The sequence below is a fragment of the Capra hircus genome, chromosome 11 (genome assembly GCF_001704415.2).
Source record: "Capra hircus breed San Clemente chromosome 11, ASM170441v1, whole genome shotgun sequence".
Taxonomy (NCBI): domain Eukaryota; kingdom Metazoa; phylum Chordata; class Mammalia; order Artiodactyla; family Bovidae; genus Capra; species Capra hircus.
Window position 1 is genome coordinate 48,246,743 of NC_030818.1, and position 24,079 is coordinate 48,270,821.

At 45.9% G+C, this 24,079-nt stretch overlaps 2 protein-coding genes across 5 annotated transcripts in view; one reads left to right on the forward strand and one right to left on the reverse strand.

Moving 5' to 3' along the window:
- REEP1 (receptor accessory protein 1) overlaps positions 1 to 13,514 on the forward strand; it is a 136,620-nt gene extending 123,106 nt beyond the window's left edge. For 2 of the 4 annotated variants that reach the window (XM_018055360.1, XM_018055362.1), the window contains 4 exons: positions 595 to 630; positions 7,851 to 8,002; positions 8,703 to 8,806; positions 10,517 to 13,514. In XM_018055360.1, coding sequence (XP_017910849.1) covers positions 595 to 630; positions 7,851 to 8,002; positions 8,703 to 8,806; positions 10,517 to 10,592 — 368 coding nt within the window. In that variant the 3' untranslated portion in view covers positions 10,593 to 13,514. The remainder of the gene's footprint in view (positions 1 to 594; positions 631 to 7,850; positions 8,003 to 8,702; positions 8,807 to 10,516) is intronic. The other 2 variants (XM_018055361.1, XM_018055363.1) reach the window with 2 other exon arrangements.
- MRPL35 (mitochondrial ribosomal protein L35) lies at positions 17,020 to 23,792 on the reverse strand. Its single transcript, XM_013967709.2, has 4 exons — positions 23,703 to 23,792; positions 21,659 to 21,848; positions 20,673 to 20,817; positions 17,020 to 17,361 (listed from the first exon to the last, which is right to left on the reverse strand). The coding sequence occupies exons 1-4, from the start codon at positions 23,743 to 23,745 to the stop codon at positions 17,173 to 17,175; spliced, it is 567 nt and encodes a 188-aa protein (XP_013823163.1). The 5' UTR covers positions 23,746 to 23,792; the 3' UTR covers positions 17,020 to 17,172.

Consider the following 24,079-nt stretch of genomic DNA (forward strand, 5'->3'; position numbering starts at 1 on the left):
CCCCTGGAGAAGGAAATGGCAACCCGCCCCAGTATCCTTGCCTGGAGAATCCCATAAACAGAAGAAGCTGGCTGGCTACAGTCAGTGGGGTCACAAAGAATCAGACATGGCTGAGCATGCATACACACACATACACACAATAACAAGGCCCAGATATACACCAAGACCAGTGGAGTGTGTAAGGCAGCAGCCAGTTAGCCACTGGGGCCAAATGCCAGACAGAGAGCCCTTTGGGGATTCAGAGGTCAGTGTGAGCAGGTTTTCTGCAGGCCATGCTGAACTGGGAGAGAGAGAAGGGGCAGTTGGAGTTTTTTCTCAGAGGAAGCTTGGACTTCATCCCCTCCCTCCCCTCGGGCTGCAGGTCACAAGGACTGGCCTCTGCGTGCCATACAAGGGCATTTTCTAGCACCTGTGAGGAAGCAGAATCTAGGGTGATCCCCTCTCCCACCTTGGTGTCTCTACAGAGACCCACATTTCTGGGAATCCCATAGTGAACACACGGGGATGCCCGCACCTCCCTGGGGCCTCCCTGTTGGCCTGGGGCTGCTTCCTGTCCAGGTGAGGGGTATCACTGATGATGCCCCGTCCCCACAGTGTGCACCTGCTGCTCCACCTGCAGGACCCGGAAAGGTGAGTACACAGCCAGCCTCCCTGGAGCGTGCGAGACCTGCCTTGGGAGGAGGCTCTGACTGTGAGCTGGTGTCTGACCTTGGGGCTCCCTTTCAGCTGCAGGGTCAGGGGGTGGGGTGGGGTGAGGATGTTAACTCCTTAAAATAGCAAGCGTGTATTATCTTACAGCGAATTCAGGCTAGAATTTGGGAGCAGCTTAATTGGGTGTCTCTGGCTCAGGGACTCTCAAGAGTTATGGTCTGGGTGTCAGTCAGGGCCACAGCTGGCTGAAGGCTTGACTGAACACGGCCATCCTGTGGCTCTTGGCTGGAGGCCTCAGCTCGTTCCACATGCCTCTCCGGCGGCTGCTTGAGCATCCTTACCCAGGGTGAGTGATGCAGGAGAGAGGCCAGGTGGGAAGCTACAGCACCTTTTAGGACCTTGTCTTGGAAAGCACAAAATCATCACTTCTGCCTTGTTCTGTTTGTTGGAAGTGAGTCATTAAGTCCAGCCCATCCTCAAGAGGAGGGGAATTCATCTCCACCTCTTGGAGGGAGGAGTAACAAGGAATATGGAGAGACTTTAAAACCATCACAGAGTCATCGTTCCCTGTGCTCTTGGTGATAGGAGTGCAGGCACTTACCCGGGTCCCCGGAAGTGATGAGCCCTGCAGTTCTGGGGGTTTCAGTCCTTGTGCAGCCAAGGGAGCCCTGGTCCTGCTTTGCCACTCGCCAGCCGTGCAACTGTGTGCAAATGGCCTAACCACCGTAAGCCTGGGTTTCCTTCCAATAGAGGCAGAGCTTCCCGCTTCCCCACCTCACTGCGCTGCTATGACAATATCTGTGAAAGGGCTTTTTGAAGAGTGATGATGGTGATGATGCTGACTGTGATGGCCAGAAGGCCTCAGAGAGATGGGCCCGGGCTCTCCCAGGCCTGGCCAGGGCCCCTGCTGCCACCCTCCCTGGGTGAGGGTGGTGTCTGGGCTGTGTGGCTTTCTTCTGACCTGCTCCTGCTCTTTCCTTGATCTTAACATGTGAGGGACCAGAGATGATGCTGGACTAACCCAAGTCCCCATTACAACCCCTTGAAGGAGTTTCCTTTGGCTCAGAAGGCAAGAGGGGCCAGCCCTGGCCTGCTGGCTGGTGTGGGGCTGGGGGAGGAGGGAGACAAGCCTAGTGCCATGGTTGCCTGTGCCCCCAGCCCTGTTGCCACCAAGACGCGGTTCATGCCTCCCACAGAAGTGGCGAGCAGGAAGACAGGGAGCTGTGTTCTAAGAAGGATCCTCTTTTCCCTTTATTTCTTCAGTTTTAAGACTTTTGCCCTTCTTTTTTTTTTGCCACACCACATGGCATGGGGGATTTTAGTTCCCTGACCAGGGATTGAACCTGGACCCCCTGCGGTGGAAATACAGAGCCTTAACCGCTGGACTGCCAGGGGAGTCCCTTAGACCAGTGGTCCCCAACCGTTCTGGCACCAGGGACTGGTTTCGTGGAAGACAGTTTTTCCATGGACTGGGGTTGTGGGTGGATGCTTTCAAGATGATTCAAGCACGTTACATTTATTGTGCACTTTATTTCTATTATTATTACATCAGTTTCCCCTCAGATAATCAGGCATTAGATCCCAGGGGTTAGGGACCCCTGCCTTAGACATTTCAGCTCTTGGATTTTTAAAGGTCTATAGAAGACCTGGGGGTTTCAGAGGCCATGAGCCTAATGAGAATGGATGGTCTAAAGATTCCTGAGCAGGAGGCTGTGGGGACCATCGTCCTGCCGGAACAGAGGAATGTACATAGGCTCAACAAGGATGAAAGAAACCCAGGGGCTGCACACAGCTGTGTCCAGCACTACTGGCACATAATACTCGGGTCTGCTGGATGCTGCTGCTGCTAAGTCATTTCAGTCGTGTCCAACTTTTTGTGACCCTACAGACCATAGCCCACCAGCTCCTCTGTCCATTACATTTCCCAGGCAAGAATACTGGAGTGAGTTGCCATGCCCTTTCCCAGGAGATCTTTCCAACCCAGGGATCAAACCTGCATCTCTTGTGTCTCCTGCATTGGCTGGCGGGTTCTTTACAACTGGCGCCACCTGGGAAGCCTGCTGGACGCACTAGTTCGTGGAAAACACCCATCCCAGTGACCTCAGGCAGCTATGTTCATTTCGACCTAGTCACCCTACAATTTGGAGTTTGTAAATATCTTAAGCCACTCAGAAAGCCTTTCCCTATGGGATCCTGTCATCTTGGGACCTGGGAGAAGAGAGAAGCCTTCTGCTCTGCTCTTGCCCGGTGGGCCTGCTCCATGCTGCCCTCTGGGAAGTCCTCCTCCCCCACCACCCCCACGACACCTGGTGATTTCATCATCAAAGCCTGCCTTTCTAGGATGTTAGAATAGAAGTTAAAATAGAATTATAGCTGGCGGTGAGCACTGAGTAGAGCCTGGCCTTCCCCGGAGCTGTGGGGATGGGGATTGTTGGGGATGGGGCCGCAGGTGGGGCTCAGTGGAGGCCTCAGGCTGGGGTGGACCTGCTCAGAGTCATGATCTGGGAGCCTCTGCCCCAGCCCTGCCTTTCTCAGCCTTCTGAACATCCAAAGCCCTGGAGTTCTACCCCATCTCCCTGAGGTCTCCTTGCCAGGAAACAGCTAGTGAGCCATCTGCACCATTTCCCTCTGTGACGGTGGGAAAGCTCCTCGACTCTCCAGGCCTCAGTCGCCTCCTCTGTAAAATGGGGTGAGGGATTAAACTTGAGGCTCTGGGGACCCTTCCATCTTGACCCGTGAAGGGTGCTGGCTGTGAAGCGTCAGCAGATGGTGTAGGGGGAGGTGTGTCTCACACCTGGGGCTGGGGCACGGATGCTGTGGATCACAGATGCTCTGCCCAGAGGGGCCCTCCTGGTCCCCTGAAACGATGAGATGATTTCTATCCATGCCTCTCATGTCCCAAGAGAACTTTCTGCTCCATTCTGGCCTGCCTGTCAGCCGTTTCCTGTTGTTTCCTGCACATCTGTCTCTCTTTTTCTGTGCTTCTATTATTATCTCTGTCTCCCACCCCTACCGCCCTTTCTCCCCACTTTTCTCTCTGCCTACCTTGATGTTATATAGAACTGAAGACTGAATCCTGTCACTGCTCGAAATGAGTCATAGAGGTGGGTCCCCCCACCTTTTAAAATCAAGTAGATGGGACATATTTTAAAAAGCAGAATCATCCCTTTTTATCCTATTAAAATAGAGAGAGAACTGCATCTTTTTGTGAGTGGGGCCCTGGGGCAGTTTCTTTCCTCAGTAGCAGGAGCTGTCAGAGGTTTGGAGCACGGGCAGTGAGTGAGTGAGTGTGTGTGTATGTGTGCGTGTGCACAAACACTCCCACATGTGTGTGAGTTTCATCCCCAAAGGTCCTTCTTTAACAGGATATTCTTTCCTTTCTCTTCGTGGCTGTTGGGGACTCGGATGTAAGTGGTCCAGATGGGCATGCTCTCCTCAAACGTGTTTGCTGACTTTGATTAATGGCTCCCACTAATGTGTGCTGTGTGGAAGTGTTCACTAACCCGGGGTGTTTGCTGCCCTGGGGGAGGGCTGTGGGGAGGCCTGGGGCTCCTGCAGATGGATCAGCTCAGCCTTGAAGGGCTGGGAGTTTTTCCTTCCTTGCACTCCCCACAGAGAAAAGAGGTGCAGCCGCTTCCCAGCCTGCTCTACGCACGTTTGCTAACACAGAAAGTAAGCCAAGGCCACACTCTCACTCCCCCACTGAGGGAAATAAGATTGACCCCTGTCTCTTCCTGGAGACCGCCCAGCCCTGGCCACTGTGGTCAGATCTGTGGGCTTGAGGGCTTGGCTGCCACCCTCTGAGGCTTGCAGGTGGCTGTGGTCATGATCTTGCATGAGACGCTCCCCTCATGCAAGTTGCCTTCAGGAGCCAGCAGAGTATTAAGATGTAGACCGTAGTGCCCTTTTGGGTGAGGACCTGTGGGATCACAAATTCCGTTTGGATGTACAGGAAGAGGAGTGCTGAGGAGGTCCGGCACCACGTTTCTGCTCAGCCCCTTATTTTCATCTGGGTGCCCATAAAGATAGGCCCATGTTCTGTGGGGTTTATTTCTTCACTGATACTCCTCCCTGTTCCCTAAAGGATTTAAGTATGCTTGTGGAAATACAGATGATAGATCAAACCAAATAAGAAAAATGAAGCTTGGAGGGGAAGGGAGGAGGCAGGTAAGATGGAGTCAGAACGAGAAGAAAAATATAGGTGCTTGTCACAAAGTCATAGACAGTCTGAGATGCTGGGCTTCCTCGCAGCCAGCGCAGAGCGAAATGCAGTTAAGCAGTTCATTGTCCAACCTCCCTGGTGGTCCAGTGGTTAAGGATATGCCTGCTAATGCAGAGGACACAGGTTCGATCCCTGGTCTGGGTAGATCCCACATGTCATGGGACAGGTAAGCTTGTATGTCACAACTACTGAGTCTGCGCTCTAGAATCTGGAAGCCGCAACTACTGAGCCCATGTTTTGCAACTATTGAAGCCCGCCTGCCCGAGAGCCCCTGCTCTGCGAGAGAAACCACCCAAATGGGAAGCCTGTGCGCTGCAACTAGAGAAAGGCCATGTGCAGCCTGAGTGCAGCAAAGACCCAGCACAGACAAAAATGAGTGAGAGATTCACTGTCACAACACAGTAGACATCTGGAGGCTCAGAGGCTCAGCTTGTCTACAGTGTTTCATCTCCTAAGTCCTAAGACTCAAGCAGAATATTACAAACAACATTCTTGGCAAAAACTCTCCATGAACACAGTGACCAGAAGGATTCTCCTCTTTTCAAGAGGTTCTCTCTGTGTCTTCTATTAGAAGATACTTCTGGTCCCCGAGCTGCCCACACTGACTTCCTTCACTCCCCACCTCTGCTGAGTTGAAACCTTGTTTTCCATTCCTGCCTGGATCTCTGGACTTCCCTTGATCCATCACTCCTAGTGGCCCTTCTTTTCTACCATTTAGTCCCTGCTCAAGGATGCAGTGGAGAACTAACTCAAAGCATTTTTGCTTCATTCTTGAGATGGCACTTGTTGTTGTTGTTATTCTGACAGTGTGTGAGTTCACTGCTCAGTCCCAGTGAGTCCAGAATGGGTGAGCAGGCTGAACTGCTCCATGCCTGAGGATCTTTTGGTGACTCTGGGCTGCCTTCTGAACCCCAGAGTGATATGTACAGGGAATGCCGTGGCCCTGAATTTAGAGGGAACCTTGTGTGCAGAAGCACAGATTCAAACCCTAGTCTGCTTTCAAGATGGGAGATTTTGTGCTGGGGCAGACCTGGGCAGGTTGCTTTTGCCCTGGTCTTTCGGTCCTAGGCAGGCCTGCCTCTTTGTTCTCCTGTTAGGTGTTCAGAGGAATGTCCTTGTGATGGATGTTGAGTTCTGTCTGGGACAAGAGTCAAGCCCTCTGAGATGATGTCAGGACTCCACCTCTTTTAGTGGATGGGTGGCCACTGTGGGCACAGTCCTGGATCAGCTGCTCAGAGGGACCAAGGAGGATCAGCCATAGCTCAGGACACTTTCTTTGAAGCTGAGGCAGAAACTGATGGACAGGAGAGCTCGGGCTCGAGGCACAAGCCATGTGCTACACATTCCAAGACCTTCTGGGTGAGTTGACAGGCTGGGGAAGACCAGAGCATCCAAGGAGGGCCAGACTGACCAGTTTTCACGTTCATCCATCTTAGCGAGGCAGCTGACTTGGGCAGGGGAAGGCACCAGAGAGAGCCTAAACCCAGAGGAAACAGGTTGGGGAATGCACAGGAGCAATAAAATGCAAAGGAGAGTTAACAATCTCAGGCTAGGCTCTATCCTGTCTCAGCTGGTCGCTCCCAGTCTACAATTCAGCTTTGAAATTCATGGTTAAGACAACTATGCTCTCATGCTGCCCCCTGTTGTTTATTGGGAGTATAGCAGCAATGACTGGGAAAGCAGCTAAGACTAGGCTCCCACTGTTAGTTTTTTGAAGTCCACACTGGATGCTGTCATACCCTCTTTGATGGGGAGAATACATTTGGTGGCTGAACATGTTTTTAGGGGAAGTAGCAGGGTGTCCCAGAACAGCTCTGGTTTCTGTCTGCAGGCCTCGGGTGGTCAGATCAAGTGATCAGAGGGCCCCCGGCTCTGCCTTCTGTGGTTCTAGGTAAAAACAATATACGAAGCCTAGAAAGATATGTCTCTGAGTGTCAGATAGACTGGGACAGGAAGTATTTTATATCTCGACTGAGATAGGATCACGTGGCCAGATGACATGGAATATGCTCCACATTCGATGTTGCGGAAATACTCAGTGACGTGAAGCTGAAGCTCCAATATTCTGGCCACCTGATTTGAAGAGCCAGTTCATTGGAAAAGACCCCGATGCTGGGAAAGATTGAAGGTGGGAGGAGAAGGGAGTAACAGAAGATGAGATGGTTGGATGGCATCACCGACTCAATGGACATGAGTTTGAGCAAACTCCGGGAGATGGTGAAGGACAGGAAAGCCTGGCGTGCTGCAGTCCATGGGGTCACAGAGAGTCTGACATGACTGAGTGAACAACAACAACAGTGACACAAATAAGTTCTGGAGTTTTCCACGTGGATTAGTCATGGCAGACCAAAACAGGAATCTTGCTGCTGCTTTTGAGGGGAAGACTGCGGCTAGGTTCTCCTTCCTCCAGGCTCCTTTGCTTCTCTATCTAGCACTTGGCCTTTGATATGAAAAATCTACATTGCTTAAGGTTCTTTCTGAAGGCTTCCTGGCATTTTACATCCTCTCTCTTAAGGACAGCTCGGAGCTGTATGTGCAAGTATAATTAAGGCACCATCAGCTTGTATGTATCATGCAGAAAACTGTGTCATTCCCCTCCGGAACTCACTGCCACCATCCTTTCCAGAGGATATTCTTTCCCTCTGGTGTTCTTCTGGTGTGGCCTTACAGCCCTAAGCTGTAGGGTGTGACCCATCTGTTAAGACAGAGGTACCCCCACCTGGACCCCCATGTCCTCCGATAGCTTGTCAGTAGATTCTGAATCCTTTGCTTGTTCCTGTGCATAGTGCCTCACGGTTGCAGTGGTCCTGGATCCCCTGCAACGTTCCAGGAAGCTGTCGGGGCCTCAGTTCTCCTAACTGGCCTGGCTTGCCGTGCTGTGTGCCTAACCTTGGCCTGCCCTTCTTCGCTCCTTTCCGCACTGATCCCACCTTGCTGTACTTTGTCTCCCCTGCGTAGATTGTAAATGGCCATTCAGTGGTTGAGGGCGATGTGAATGAGGGTGGTGTGAAGGCCTGGGGGCCCCACCAGGTCCAAAACCCATTGGCGTTTTCTGACGAGGAGGAGGAAGACCTGCTGGACTTCATGTACAAGTTTAAAGCACCTCGAAAGACGGAGTTCCCCCTGGAGGTACACGTATCGGGGGCTGTGGGGTGGAGCGTGTATTTTCACGGAGGGCTTTGCCCTGGAGATCTGGGGCTCCTGAGAGTGGCATCTCTTGGGATACCCAACATCTCCTGAGTGCCTGAGGAGGGGAGACTTCCCTCCATCAAATAGGCAGGAGAAGCCACTAGGTAGCATCTAGCTACTTGCCAAGGGCTGAAAAAGACCCTGCCACTTTTATTTGGGAATAGAAGAAATGAGTTCGTGTCTAGGGGATTAAACAAAACAAACAAAACACCCAGCTACCAACTTAAGATGATGTGTGAGTGAGAAGCAAACCAAATGAGTGTTTTGAGGGAGAGAAAGATTCAGAATGTCTTATGACATGTCTTTATAAAGAGAGCTCGTTCATCTCTTTATCTCCATGTCACAACATAGTAGCCGATACAAAATACTGGGTTAGCCAAAAAGTTTGTTCAGGTTTGGAAACACCCAGACGAACTTGTTGGCCAACCCAGGACATGTTCATAAAATGTTATTGAAGGGGCACAGCCAAATGAGCAAAACAATGCACTTGATATATGTACTCTGGCCAAATGCAGACATGGATGGAATTTTGGCGGTAGGAGGGCCAAGCCTAGAGCCTCAGGCAGGGTCACAGCCTTGGGCTCAGACGCAGGGCCTGCAAAATTGGGGGACCCCAGAGTCTTCCTCTCTGTTTTATCAGGTCTCCCCTCCTTCCCCTTCTGCTGAGCGCTGCAACCTGAGAGTCCAACTGAGGCAAGTTGGGAGCCCCCCTGCCCTCAGTGCAGAGACCCTTGTGAGACTCAGGTGAGGCAGTGTGTGGACAAGCTGCCCTTCTCCAACACAGAGGCCTGGCGGCCTGTTCTCACCAAGGTCACAGCTGTTCCCACCGCAGAGCGCATGTGTCCATCAGATTCCTTCCCAAAGTGGGGCACACAGGGGTCCTTTTGAACTGAGAGGTTTTGGTAGAAGATATTCTGGGTTTGGACTCTGTCTAAGGAGTCCTTTACAGCCCGGCCAGCCCCATGATGGGGAGAGGGACCCAGCCGAGGGCATGCAAGGTGCTAGAACCATTCTAGGTCTTAAGGGTTTGTGCCTCTTTTTCTTTTAATGTGGACCATTTTAAAAGTCTCTGTTCAATTTGTTACAACACTGCTTCTGTTTTATGGTTTTATGTTTTGGTTTTTCAGCCACGGGGCATGTGGGATCTTAGCTCCCTGACCAGGGATCAAACCCGTTCCCCCTGCATGGGAAGGTGAAGTCTTACCCACTGGACTGCCAGGAAAGTCCCTGGTTTTGTTTTTTAAAACCACCCATGTTGCGTTACTGCTTATGGTTAAACTGCCTGAGGCAGGTCACTGATTCTCCTCTCATTCTGTCCAGAGGAGGCTGGTAAACCTTTCTGTCTGTGGTGGGAGGACTCAGTATATGGAAGGCCAGAGCCTTCTGTTGGTGCTTGTTTCCCTCCCGCCTCCCTTCCCTGCGCCCGCTGGGCATAGAGCTCCTTGCTGGGAGAGGGTGGTGCATTTCCCGGCCCCAGGAAGGCACAGTGTGGCCGAGGAAGACAGTGCGCAGAGCAGCACGCTCCCTTGTGGGCTCCATCTCTGATGGCCTGCCATCTGCTAAACAGTGTGAGAACCAAGGAGTTGATCCTGGCTGTGACTGGGCTGTGGGGGTGGGGCTCAGGAGTGACTCTGGAGCTTGTTCCTAAGAGGACTAGAGATAACCAGACAGAGAAGGGAGGAAAGGCCTCTGGTCAGAAGGGATGGAGATGTGAAAGGGTAGTATAGAAAATGCAGCTGAGTACAGAGAAGTGGACAGATGGGAGTTGAGGGTAGGTCGGGGCCAGTGGTAAACCCCTTGAGTGCACTATGCCAGGAGAAAGTATTTCGCTTTTCTTTAATCATGAAACTAGTGGCCCCTGTGATCTGTGTCCCATGGGAGGAGGGGGTCCCTTGATAGTCATTGGTAGGGGAGATGAGGTAGAACTCTTCATGCAGAAAGCCAGTGTTTCCTGTGTTGTGTGGTTTGCTTCTGCATGAAAGGATTTCACATCTGGGAGGAGGACTGGAAATTCAGTGATGGAAATTTTAAGCATGCACCAAGAAATGCAAGGCCAGTTCCCGAAGGAAATAACAAAAGCCAGGGAAGTGATGGAGAGGCCTTTCTCTCTGCTGAGTCACTTGTGAAGATCATTTTGCTCCCAAGGCAGAAACAAGTTTTGTCATTCTTCCATGCAGCTGTGCACTTGGGAGGTGCAGGGACTTAGGAGAGCATGAAGACGGGGGCACTGGGCTCCTCCATTGGCTCAGCTCTATGGGGATGCTTAGGAGGCCACTCTGATTGCTGTGGTGGAGACCCCAAGGGGGTCACCAGCCCCACCAGCTTGCTCACACACATGGACTTTTGACCGGAAGAGCTGAAGTCCCAACACAAACCCATCCAGGTACTGTCCTCAAAAGCGTTTGTGTTTATACCAAACTGAGGGGTCAGTCCTGTTTCTGTTTTCTCTGCCAGGCACCGCCTAGAATCCTTCGATCTCGCTTCAGGAAGAAAAGTACCTCATCCTCAGCCACTGAAACCACGTGAGTGAGATGAGCCAACAGCACCGGATCCACAGAATGTTTCTTCTCTGCCTTAAAGAGCTATTTATTCACTAATCACATAGAAACCCGCAAGCTGGTGTGCTCTGTGCACAGCCTCGGACATCCCTTTCCTCTCCCCTCTAAGAGCCCCCCATTTCCTTTTCTTTATTTTGTTGGGGAGAGGATAAGGGAAAGGTAGTGTGTGGGGGGTGTGACCTTAGGTCTTCTGAGGTTAGTCATTTCCCACCATTGGATTGGCATACAGACAGCAGTGTTTGTAGAAACAAGAGAATCCCCCCACCGAGCTGCTGAGATGTACATTTGTAACTTATTTGTTGCATACTTTGTTTTTAGTCCTATATATGCAAACAAAGCAATTTTTTAAAAACTTTTTTTTTGTTCTTGATACTAATACTTTGGACTACGATGTACATATTTATGGCTTTTGGCTTGATACCGTGGACTTGCAAAGGCTGCCAGAGGTTCTGATGTATAAGAAAACTGCAAAAACAGAAGCGTAAAAGATTATTTTAATTCTGGAGGGTGTCTCAGATGTGCTTACGAAGCTTCCAAACACACCTCAAGGACATCCGTTTTTCCTATAGGGCGATGGTCTGTATTCTTCAGTCAGTATACCAGAGAAGTTTAGAATGGAGATTTGATATTTCAGTACCAGAGGTGGGTATAATGAGGTCAGGGGAACAGCCTAGAATAAGAGAAAAGTCACAGGAAGCTTGTCTCCCCCATAGACACAGGATTAGGAGCTTCTGAGTCCTTCCGGGGTGAGGACTTCTCATTGCCTTAGGCAGGTTGGCTCACCTTTGGATGTAAACTCTTGGGATTGTTGTGACGAATCACTGAGTGTTTATTTTTCCTTCATAGTACCCTGCGCTGTGACTGGTAAAAACAAACCAATCCACCCAAACAAAACCAACCCTAGAACCATGCTTTGTTTCAGATGCTCCGTGAAGTACATCTGAGACATCTGGGTAACGATCCCAACTCTGGGTTCTAGAAGGTTGTAGAGGTTGCATCTTCATGAATGTGACCTGCTGCTCAGCTCCACGGGCAGCAGTGGCTTGTGCCCTCTGTTTGCTTCCTGGGTTGTGTGGAGTGTGAGCCAGACAGAAGTGGCATGTTCATGGGCACTTGTATTTCATACAGGCTCACATCTTTTAGGAAGAGAACAAACCGCCGTCTGAGGCGACTCCCTAATTAGACTGAGAATTTTATCTGAAAAGAAGAATCTGGTTGAAAGAGCATCTCGGTCAGCGGCGGGTGCTCCCCACTGGAAGCGCCAAGCCTAAATGTAGGACTCGTCTACTTGTGCTTAGAATTGATGTTTCCTTTCAGTGTGATGCATGCAGGGGTCACAACCCAGTTACTTATTATACTTGGATCGTGTTTGTTCATAGGTAGGCCCTGAACACTAGAGAATCAGTGTCACATACCACATAGAACCTACTGTCAGTCAGCTATAAACAGGCCCAGTTAGAGACAGTAGCATGACTGAGCTACACAAACCTCCATCAGTCTTTGCTGATGACACACTGGCTGGATCTTAGCCACATCGGAAAGGGTTTTACTTGAAGTTGTTACCAGATTGCAAATTTAAATCCCTTTTTCTCATAATGCCTCTGAAGGTGACTTGGTAATTTACAAAAGGATTTAGGAAAATAAACCTAAAAGCAAATGTGGGGTTCAGGAGGGCAAACAGAGGCTGTCTGTTTAATGTTTGTGCCCCATACCCACCAATAGCTAAATCCTGTTAGAAAACCTGTTTTCTTCAAGCTCACAAAGTAGTTTCAGACAGAGGAAAAATATATGCTTTAAAATGTATTTACCTGTTATTGGGAATACCCAGAATTATCAGAAACAAATGCAAAAAAAAAAAAAAAAGCTTATTAAGCAGCTTTTTAGCAACTTTTTTTTTCCTGGCTAAAATAATAAATGCCTTTAGCAGCAGAGATTAAAATCCTATTGTGAACAAGCTATATTTTCACCATTTTACTGTGGAGAGTTTTAACAAGTATGGGCTCTCAAGTTTGCACTCAACGATGCCAAAAATAACTTTGAAGCACTCTACTCTCAGACAAGCTGTATTACTTCTCATTTAAGATTTAAAAAAATAGAAAGGTACCCAAACTGCTGTCTTAACATAACTATTTTTCCTTCAGGTGTTGCTTAGGGAATTGGTTTCTTTCTTAAAAACACTCACTGTACAACTGAGAGCAGCTGTCATATTTCTGGCAAAACGTGTTTACTTATCCAACAAGCTGTATATTTGTGTGGACTGACGTAAAAATGTGAATGCCTCCAAGTGTACACATAGTGGTGTGGAGTTCTGTTGAGACGATAAAGCTGAATGTTTTGAATTTACTGATTTACAGACACGGGCTGTTTACAAAATGCTAATGGAAAGTCTGTACCTTTCACGTAGTAACTTTTTCTTTGCTTTTGAGCACCTGTTCTGTTTCTGAGGAGACGAGAGAGGGTGTTGTACTTACAAACTGGAGAGTTAGGCATAATCCCTCTTGGCTTTGTGTGAATAGCTTGCTCACTTTGCTGGCCTCTGAATTGTGTGTTCTCCGTAGTAAACTGTCCGTGTGTCTGTGATAACAGTGCTTGTCAACCACGACCGCCATTGAGTACCTTCCTAGTTGTTCATCTTGCACAGCGCTGGAAACGGTAAAGGATGTGCTTCATTCGTGAACGGCAGGCACCAGAGGACTGGCGTTCTGGATGGTGACTGTGCACACTCCCCCTTAGTTTATCTCTGTAATCCTATAGGACGATCCATCATCAAATAGTATACTGGACTGTGCATCAAAGGGATGTAAAATTACAGTATTCCAAAGGTTGAAGTTCTGTTTTGTTATAATGCCTGATCTATATCTTGAATAAAGTCTTAACATGTTTCTTTTAAAAGACATCTTTGTAAATGTTGGGCTTATGAAGAAAGAGAAAATCCATTAAAAAAAAATGTATTTGGGCTTCCTTGGTGATCCAGTGGTTAAGAGTCTGCCTTGCAATGCAAGGGACACCAGTTTGATCCCTGGTCCAGGAAGATCCCACATGCCATGGAGCAGCTACGCTTGGGCACTGCAACTACTGAGCCCGAGCTCTGGAGCCCACACACCTAAAGCCCATGCTCTCCAACAAGAAAAAGCACCGCACTGAGCAGCCTGTGTACTGAAACCAGAGAACGCGCGCCGCAACCAGAGAAAGCCTGTGTGCAGCCATGATGGCTCACCACAGGAACAAATAAAATAAACAAATATCTTAAAAATGTATTCATGAGCAAGGATTAGAAGCTGAGTGTGCAGTCACTAACGGGCCTGGTGTCTGGGCTGTGCCTACTGCACAGAATTGTTGCAGAGAGAAAATATTAAATGCTATCAGTGCTTTTGAAAACCAGTTGATCACATAAAACATTCATCTGGCAGTAGGTTTGTTTACATTTTTAAAGGTCACCAGTGGAAACTAGGTAGCTGTGAATGCAGAGCAGTTCGGCTGGAAGGCACTTTCAATTGTGCAGACAGACCTTTGGCCTGCTGCGTTCCTTCCTGGAACCTGCTTTCTTTCTTATCTGCAAATGCGGGAGAACGTGTGCAGGTCAGAAGAGGGCGTAGCACACGGAGATGCACCGGGTGGTGTGGGGGCCCTCAATGCAACTACAGCCCTCGCCTTAAAGACAGAAACGGGTACATGTACGCTTCACTGGGCAGTCACAAAGACTTAGGAACTCAGAAACAGCACAATGAAACACGCTTTTTCTTTGCTTTTGTAGTCCTAAACGTTTGACATGAGGACTGTAAAGCATAGGCTCAGCAGGTAAAGAAGATGACTCCGAGACAGACAGAAGAGATCAAAGGCAGGCTGAAAATCCACTCATTCATTCATTTACTGAGCCAAGTCTGTGGTCAAAGGAAATGTGACTAACCAGGTTAAGAGAACAGAAAAGCAAAGTTATCAAATTTAAAAGCTGACTTGTTTCAGTGTCATGAGGTGGTGGTTAGTATTTACGGTGCTAGATTTCAGTCACTTATGGATTTCAGTGTGAATTTTCATGTTGTTGGAAAACTTGGAAATATACAAGGTTCCAAGGAGACAACCTGGGTTCTGGGACTCACTTGCTGTACTTTGGGTAATGTATTTCCCTTCTGTGAACTTCAGTTTCTGCACATCTAAACTAGGGATAGATAGTGTCACCCTCTTTCTTGGAAGGGTGATAGGAGGGTTAGCTGTTTTGTGGCTACATGTTGGGACATAGTAGGTGCTTAATAAATAAATTATACTTTTACATATACTTGAATGTCACTTAGATAGACCTTTAATAAGATTTTGTTGTCAAACTACAAAATTAGTGTCTGAAAGCCCTGCTATCCACAAAACAAAAATTATATATATGAAAATTCCTTTTTCTAAATCCAGTTAGCCCTTCCACTTCAGTCCATCTCTGGCTGCTGGGCCTGTCCTCATCTCTACCTCTCCTGTCACTGGCCTAGAGGGGAACCAAGGTGCTCTGAGTCCCCAAGACCTGGTTGTCCACACTGCACTAAAAAGTCATGAAGGCGTGTGAAAGGCTCTGTAGGGCACCAGGTATCCTGCTTCCAGGGGTGAGCAGAAGAGGTAAGGAACCAGGCGAGTGAGAAATGATGGGGAGCCCTTGTGAGGGACGGGAAGCAGGAGGAAATGAAAACTCATCAGAACAGAAAGCCATCCCATGCTTCAGGCTCTTGAGATTCTCAAATCAAATGTCTGTTCTTTTTTTCAATTGGTCCCATAAACAGACACACACTTGGTGGTGGTGGTGGTGGAGTCACTAAGTCGTAACCGACTCTTGAAATCCCGAGGACTGTAGCCCACCAGGCTGCTCTGTCCATGGAATTCTCCAGGCAGGAATGCTGCAGTGGGTCGCCATTTCCTTCTCCAGAGGATCTTCCTGACCCAGGGATCAAATCCGTGTCCATTGCATTACAGGGTGGTGTTCTGTATTGTAGGTGGATTCTTCACTGCTGAGCCACCAGGGGAACCTGGCACACATTTGGCCTTGCAGTTTTAAAACACTCTGTTTGTCACCCTTTTTCCTTTTAATGAACACACTAGTTTCAAGGAATTCCTCTAATAACCCTAGTCTGATATGCCACAGAATGTCAGTTTGGTTATATTTTAATTTATTTGAACTACATCTTATCATCATCAACTATTAAGGGATCTGAAGCAGTAACTGAAGCATAATTGTATTTAATAATAATTTTCAGCCAGGCAAAATGCTGTGCTGTTTCAACACGCTTTCCAGATGATTCTGATGGGAGAGCTGGGAACCACTGCCCTAGACTATAACCATTCCTGAAAAACAGAATTTTCCTCGGTGCTGCTTACCTGGTCCTCTTCAAGTGAACAATGCATCGTCGTGCATCATTTCTAAAAATGATTGAAATTACCTTTTCCCCTTTACATTCTACAATGTGGAAAATTCTGGAAAACATTTACCCTCACAGTTGAACAGGTGAAACCTCAAGGGGATAAATTAACTTTTATGAAATATAGTATCTTTTAACTCCTGGTTAAGAAGTTTTTGTCTCCACTTATATAGCATCTCTATTTCATGAATGGGCATATTGATAGGCTATTTTATCTCTTCTTTTCTCAATAAAAAGTCCTGTTCCAGTAAACTCGGTGATAACTGTTTACCTGGTATACTAGGTGTGTGTTATCACCCCAGGCTCACCTCTGAGGGAAACTGCTCACATAACTATCTTTGGCTCTACGAGAACCTCGAGCATAATCAAATGAGCCAGGGTGGGCTCCTGACCTAAGAAAAGTCAGTCCTTACATTGATTGGTCAGTGACCCATGATGAAACCTGATATAAAAAGACAAACTGGTCCTATTAGACTCTGTAGGTAATTAGAGATGGGAGACTGGAGCTGAGGGTCAGAAAAACTGAGGGTAGAAAAGAACCTCAAAGGGTGCAAGCTAGCCTTATGATGAGGCAGCAGACACTAAGAATAAACAACAGCTGTGAATCAGAGGAGTTGGAGAGGAGAGAATGGAGCCAGTGATGTAAAAAGAACTTAGTCACGTGCATGGCAGACCACCCAAGCCTAAAGAGCCGTTTCTGCTGCTGAGGCCCCTGGAGGTTCCTTGGATCCAGGATCACCCTATAATTTCTACACTCCCTGAGGCCTGGGGGTTAGTTCTGGGTGGTGTGAGGTATTCCTGTATTTCTGGCACATGTCCTTAAAATAAAGTCACACTGCTTGAACTAACTTGTTAGCTTTATAGTCTTTTCATGTCTGTCCCAACTGGAGATGCCTTGTAACTAAATAAGCCTAAGTGGAACAACTAGTTAAGTCACTGCCATTTGTTAAAATTAATCAATAATTTAAAATTTATATTTCCCCAAACAAATCTGGGAATATTTAATCCATTAAGTTTTAAAACATTGTTAAGTTTAATGTTGGTACCCCATGTTCCAAGTATCAGTTGGTACAATTTACATCATGTCTTATACCACTTCATCTTTGCAAAGACACCATACACACACAGATACACAGATAACAGAAATCATGGATCTTCTGATCTATACTTTCAAGTTTGTTCGATCGTGATACATCTGATAAGGATCATCAGCATACCAGTTTCGCCTCTTCCAGAAAGACGTCGTCATTTTATCTAAGAGCTTACTCTGGGTCTTATTGCAGAAGACAAATTCCCTTAAGCGTCTTTTTCTTGCAACCGTCTTTTTCCATAATTTTTTCTTATAACCAGCCTGTTAGATAATATTACAAAGACATTTACAACATTATATCATATAGAAAAAAAACAGATTATCTTCACTACTTATGGTTTATAGGCCCACCGGGAACAGAGACTAAACTTTCATAGGGGGTGGTATGTTTTTCAGAAAAATACGATTCTCAATGGGGGGTAGGCACAGAAAGCATGCATAGTTTGAAAAACAAGTATTAATAACCTAACGGTTTTAAAAAGATTATTTAAAGTCACAGAAAATAAAGCTAAATAAATTGTGGCTTGTGAAGTACAGGGTAATGATACACAATTTTAACAGCTAACTTTATATGCGTTACCTTATTATCTCTTCAACAGTAGTGTACTATTCTGATTTTACAGATAAAAGAGAAACAATTAGAGCAGTTAAGTAGCAGATTGAGATCCCAGAACTATTTGGAGTTCTTAACCGTTACACTACTCTCTTCCAAATGTCAAGAATAATAGAGTACTAGCTGACTGGTGACACGTATGTTCATTTATGGGAACTAAGTATTACAAGGGCTGAGAAGCAGAGTTCTCAAGTATACTGTGTCATTTATCCTTTTCACACACTGGGGACCAGTTTCTGTAATAAGTACTCTTTTGAGGAATAATGACTACAGGAAAACTCTTAGGAAGAGTGCTGAAGGAACAGTTACACCATATGTTTAATCCAGAACTGCCATATATATCATCCATATATAATTAATTTTGACGAAATTCTGAAGAAACAGATAATGAGATTGAATATAAAAACTATAATCATAGCTTATTTATTTTCTTTTTTCTTTCCTTTTTTTTTTTTGGCCTTGTGGCCTGTAGAATTCCCCGACCAAGGATTGAACCTGGGCTCTTGGCAGTGAAAACATGAAGTCCTAACCACTGGACCTCCAAGAAAGTCCCAATCATAGTCTATTTAAAGTAGAAGAGACCTTAGGTGCCATCCAGGTTAATGCTTGGCTAAAACCATACAGTAATTTATAGGCAAGGTGAGACTAGAACCTGAGCCATTGATAAGAGCCAAGGGCTTCTTTAGGGCAGCATGCTAAGTGAACAAAACCACAACTCTTTGATGGGAAGGTGCTGTGGGTTTCACATGCCTTAGTGTCACTGGTGGTGAGCAACTTATAGAGTACAGTGAGGCTTAGAAAGAAGGAAGGATTATTTCAGAGTTCTGACTTTACAATGTCAGAGATTGTTACTTCTCATTACTTACAATTTTAAGTTGAAAGATTCAAAGCAAAATCCCCGTATCTGTTTAACAGGTTTTCTAGTTTGCAAGCCAAACTGGGTCCCTGTGGATCTGACAGATAGCTAGCTAGCTTACTGTCCTGCCCGTCACCAACAGAATTATCTCCGTCAAAGATTATTCTGTAGAATGTGGCCACTGAGAAAGTGCTTGAGACTTCTTAGACAGTCTCTAGGGTCAGAAATGGAAGAAGGGAATAAAGACTAAAGCTTAGGAACACTTGGATGAAACTGTGCTGCAGAAAATAATTTGTTTTTATACAAATGTCTTTATATTTATATTATATATATATATACATATTCATACTAATTTATACTAATATAATACTAATTAGTATTTAGTATTAATTAGTATTTAGTAATTAATTAGTATAAATGTTTTTATATTTATATTATATATAAATACACATATTTATACTAATTTATACTAATATAATGCTAATTAGATTTAGTATAATTAGTATTTAGTAATTAATTAGTATAAATATAAAATATATATATTTTTATATATAATATAAATATAAAAACATTTGTATAAAAACAAATAGTGTTCTTGCCTGGAGAATCCCAGGGACGGGGGAGCCTGGTGTGCTGCCGTCTATGGGGTCGCAGAGTCAGACACTACTGAAGCGACTTAGCAGCAGTAGCAGCAGCATATTATATAAACATTTATACAAATGTTTATACTAATGTTTTTATACATTAGTGTAAATTAACCCATCTGGATTTTTTTGTTTTCTTCTTAAAATCAGATTTTGATGAAGCAGGCTGTTCTGTATATGGAACATTTTGGGAGTCTTGAGCAGGGACTAGGTATTATGACTGGGGAGCTTGACCAGGTCATTTATAATACTGTGAGGGTTTCAGAGCCCAATAAAAGGGATTGTGGAAAGGAAGGCAAGGAAGGCCAGCCATTTCCTTTTGTCTTGGGTCACATGTGGACCTGGAAATAATTACTAGCAAAGGGGAAGGAATGTTTCCAATGGCACAAAATTCACAACTATCTGTTGAATTACTTAGTTCAGGTACTTATGGATTACATGAACTTCTACTGACTAGTGTAAGAAATTAACTACCACAGGATTGTTCTAATGGAGAAATGAGCTGAGAGTGCCAGTCAACTTATTTGTCTACAAATTTAGGATAGTTTATAAGAGAGAAGATAATCCTTTCAACCCTTCAAATGGTGAGACCATCCTACCAATTATTTTATTTTCACAAGGAACGAAATTTTGACCTTTAAAGAATTGTTTGTAAACTTCCAAATAGTAAAAGGGAATTAGGATTTGAATAGTTATCAGTAGTGTCCTAGAAAACTCGGGTCTTCAGCTGCTTTCTAGTTACTACCCATTCTGCTTCCATGAATAATTAAGGATATGAATGAAAAAGCCCACATTCACTTTACCACCTGTTGCTGTGGGAGAAGACAGAGCAGGAATAATCTGTCAGAGTCCCCCTCTAGAGGCCGTGGTTCCTGATCAGAATTAAGTACTAAGAGTTCTGTCTGATACGGTTGCCAATCATACACACTGACAGACAAAAACTTGTAAAGTTAAAAAAAAAGAAGGGGCAGGGGTTATGAGGGGTTACTATTCCGCCATAAAAATTAAGTCACCTTGAGAACCTAATCCAGGGTCAGCTGGAAGTGCTTCAGTCCCCAACCTCACCATGGAGCTAAGTCCTTCAAGTCCCTTCTAATGTTTTACCGCTTGGAGCTTAAACAGAGCCTCCCTACAAGATACTGCACATTAGGAGCCTCAAAGGGATTCCAGTAATCTTTAGATAAGCCAGATGTGTAAGAGACCTGAGATGAACCTGTTTTGCAGTACAGACTTCTGCCATTGTGAATAATATTGTTATATGAATCCTAAAACATGTTTTCTTCATACGGATTCGCTTACATGAAGAGATGCCCACAAAGCTGGGACTCAAGCACAGCACTGTAAAAGCTACTGCTAAGATGTGGGGAAGATGTGTCAAGGAACAGGCTAACTGAATTTTGCTTCAGTTCCATCTAACCTCACACTCCTTTTCTAAGCAAGTCACTGTGTGAAGACTCACCTTCCTCCTTAGCCACAGGCCACTATGAAGTCGAAGAAACCTATAGATGACAGCTTTCACAGTCTTCCTCTTGCCTTTTCTCGAACTGCAGTATGTTACAGTTCTGACTGGTGGCTTCAGGACGTTTGGGAGCAAGAGGGCCATTCTAAAATACATTAAAAAAATTTTAACTCAGCAATAAGACATTAAAGGATAAAATCCGCTTCACAGAAATGAAAGAAGCAGCTCCACTGGAATAAAGGTGACTTTCAATATACACTACTACTTCAAATGATGCATGATGCTACCCATAAGAATAGCAACTATCATCAACTTGCAAGCCCTCCATAATCTACTCTCTTAATCCCTGCAGAATTTATGCTGGTATAACTTAATCACCTCTTTTCTTACCCACCTGCCCACTAGATTATAAACTCCTTGAGGGGGACTTCTCTGGTGATCCAGTGGTTAAGAATCTGCCTTCTAATACAGGGGACGTGGATTCAATCCCTGGTGAGGGAACTAAGATCCCACATGCCATGGGGCAACTCCTGAGCCAGCCTACTCTAGGGCCTGCAACCAGAGAAGCCCATGTGATGCAGTCATATACATAAATAAAAATAAAAAACCTTCCTTGAGGGCTTCAGCTTTTTTATCCTTGTATGGTTTCTGCCGAGTATGGTGCTGGGCACCCAGGAGTGCTTAAACTAAACCTTGGCTGACTGAATGAGCACCATGTGCAGCCCAGCCTTGTTAAGTTGAGCATCTTATCCAGTTTCTACTTTGGCTGACAGCTTCCACCCTGAAAACCACATCTAGAACATCAGAAGTGGGTCCTGAGTGGTCATCTCTGCTAACATACATATTCTCCAATCTTATCAAGCAAAGTCTATATAATCAACTGTTGGTAGGCACAGAATCTCGTCTATTCCTAAGATATTGTGGTAGGCATGAAGATTTTAGAATTTTTGTCCAAGAGTCATGTTTACTGAAATATAATACTCAACCTGTTGAGGACTGTGGCAGTCTGCCCACATGTCAGGCTTCTGACAGATGTGATCAGTCTGGGAGCAGAGGACACAACTGGTGTCTGAATATGACTGAAATGTCGGGAGAACAGTACAGAATTAAGACAGACATTCTTGGTGCAGTTTCGATAGGCTGAAGATGCCAAAATGTTCAGGGGCCGTAAAATTCCTGCAGAGAGACAAAAGCATATATACTTAATATGACACTCCAAAATATGCATCCAGGGAATTCCCTGGCAGTCCAGTGTTTAGGACTTGGTGCTTTCACTGCTGGGGCCTGAGTTCGATCCCTGATTGGGAAACTAATACCCTGCAAGCCAAGGGGCACAGCCAAAACAAACAAAAAAATACACATCCAGATATTTAAAATGAAGTAACATCAAAGCGACTAAGTGCTATAATTAATTAATGGGTCTTGAGCATGAGACCCACACGTGGAACTTTTTATCCTTATTGCGATATAGCTTATACACTACAAAATTACCCATGTGTGTATAAGTCAATCCTTTTTTAAGAGAGATGCTACCACCACCAAAATCTAGTCTGATATGTCCTAGTTTTGTGGTCAACAGTAGAGGACAAAACATATGTAAAGTTAATTCCCACCACCAGATCTTACACTGTGGTGACACAGAACTCCCATACACAGGAAACAGCATGGCAGAGACATGAAAGCTCCACAGCTCCTTAGAGAGACCAGAGCGGCAGAAAAAGGATTCATAGAGATAACATAAGAGGTACTTGAGTTTCCCTCTCGAAAATGAACAGGCCACAAGAGGAGGAGGCACAGTTCTAGGTAGGATAACACATGCAAAGGTGAGGAAGCTGAGACAAATCCTTGCTGGGAGCAGGGACCTGATCTAACATGGAGGAGTGGTGGCAGCTCAGAAGGCAGATCATGGAGGGTCTAGGTGTCTTCTCTGTCAATCTTTCACACAATCACCAGACTCAAGAGTCCATGGCTGCAATGCAGAATCACTCAGAGTTCGGGCTCCACTTGCAGATTCTGACTGAGACTAGTGAGGGACTCAAGAATGTGCACGTTAAAAGAAACAGAGTCACAGATGAAGAAAACAGTCTTATGGTTACCAGGGGGGAAGGATAAACTAGGACTGATATACACACACGACTATACATATAATAGACAACTAATAAGGACCTATTGTATAGCACAGGGAACTCTACTCAATACTCTGTAATGACCTACATGGGAAAAGAATCTAAAAGAGAGTAGATATATGTATATGTATGTATGATCCACTATTGCTAAATCAACTATATTCCAATAAAAATTAGAAACAATAATAATAAAGAGTGTGTATATTGAGAAAACTCCAGACTGATGGAAATGTTCGACAACTGGATGAACCATAGCCCACCAGGTTCCTCTGTCCATGGGACTCTCTAAAACCGTATCTGAATGATCTCTAACCTTCGCAAAAGTCTTCTGAGTGAAGGCAATCCTCACTCCTGTCTCTCTTAAGACCCCTTGTTCTGGGACTGAGGGAACCAAACAGGCACATCCCCTGCACACTGCCTGAATCTCATACCACGTCCCAGATAGGACACAAGGAACTTTCCGTGGATGCTGTTAGTACTATTTTGGAGCCGTAGCCTCTGAAGTTCAAAAATATTAAGTAACACCTCAAGGTCAAAGGTTGGGAATGACGGATCCTGGCCTTGGTGGAACTTTTCTGTCTTCCTCGCAACCCCCTAACCCTAACCCTCGTCCTTCGGGATTGTTTTCTAGGGAAAGCGGAATGGCTACGAGCCGGTAAGGAAGAGGAAACCGGGGGGAACCCCAGGTCCGCGAGGGTCCAAGAATTTCCGCGCTCTCTGGAGCTGAGACCGAATACAGGCCACTCCAGAGAAAATTCGGAACAAGCTTCAGTCCTCAATAACGACCACCTCTCTTTTCTTTTTCCTTTCCTGTTAACCTCCACCCACGTTAAACGTCCACTCCATCCCGCGCCAGTCCCCGCTTCTATGAAGGTGTAAACCGAGCGCGTCGCTTCTCACTGACCGGAGGCTGCTCTCACCGCACCAGCGAACGCGGCGGCCGCCATCTTGCAACGCTGCCGTACGGCAGCCGCATTGGGTCTAAAACCCTCAGGACAAGAGGGACTTTAGGAAAACTAACCTGGGCGGAGTCAAGAAAGGGAGTTAGAAAAATGAATAAAGGGATGGTCAGATCTACCTTTATTGAATGTCTTCTATATGCCAGGCTGTCCTCCAGCGCTGTAAAACAAGTGCCTATAGTATAGTGCCTGGCATATAGTAGGCTCTCAATAAATTCTTACTGAGCATTTGATTGATGTATTTAAGTACCAACACATTTGAAACATTTTCTTTTTGCTCATTTCACTCAATTTATTTGAGGATACAGTGTATCCTCCCAAA

What these genes read in the sequence shown, in the direction of transcription:
- MRPL35 (XM_013967709.2), bottom strand. Translation starts at nt 23,745, where the DNA reads ATGGCGGCCGCCGCGTTCGCTGGTGCGGTGAGAGCAGCCTCCG. An exon ending in TGCGGTGAGAGCAGCCTCCG is followed by an intron (nt 21,849 to 23,702) that starts GTCAGTGAGAAG and finishes GTCTCTCTGCAG; the next exon opens with GAATTTTACGGCCCCTGAAC. An exon ending in ACTGCCACAGTCCTCAACAG is followed by an intron (nt 20,818 to 21,658) that starts GTTGAGTATTAT and finishes AATGTATTTTAG; the next exon opens with AATGGCCCTCTTGCTCCCAA.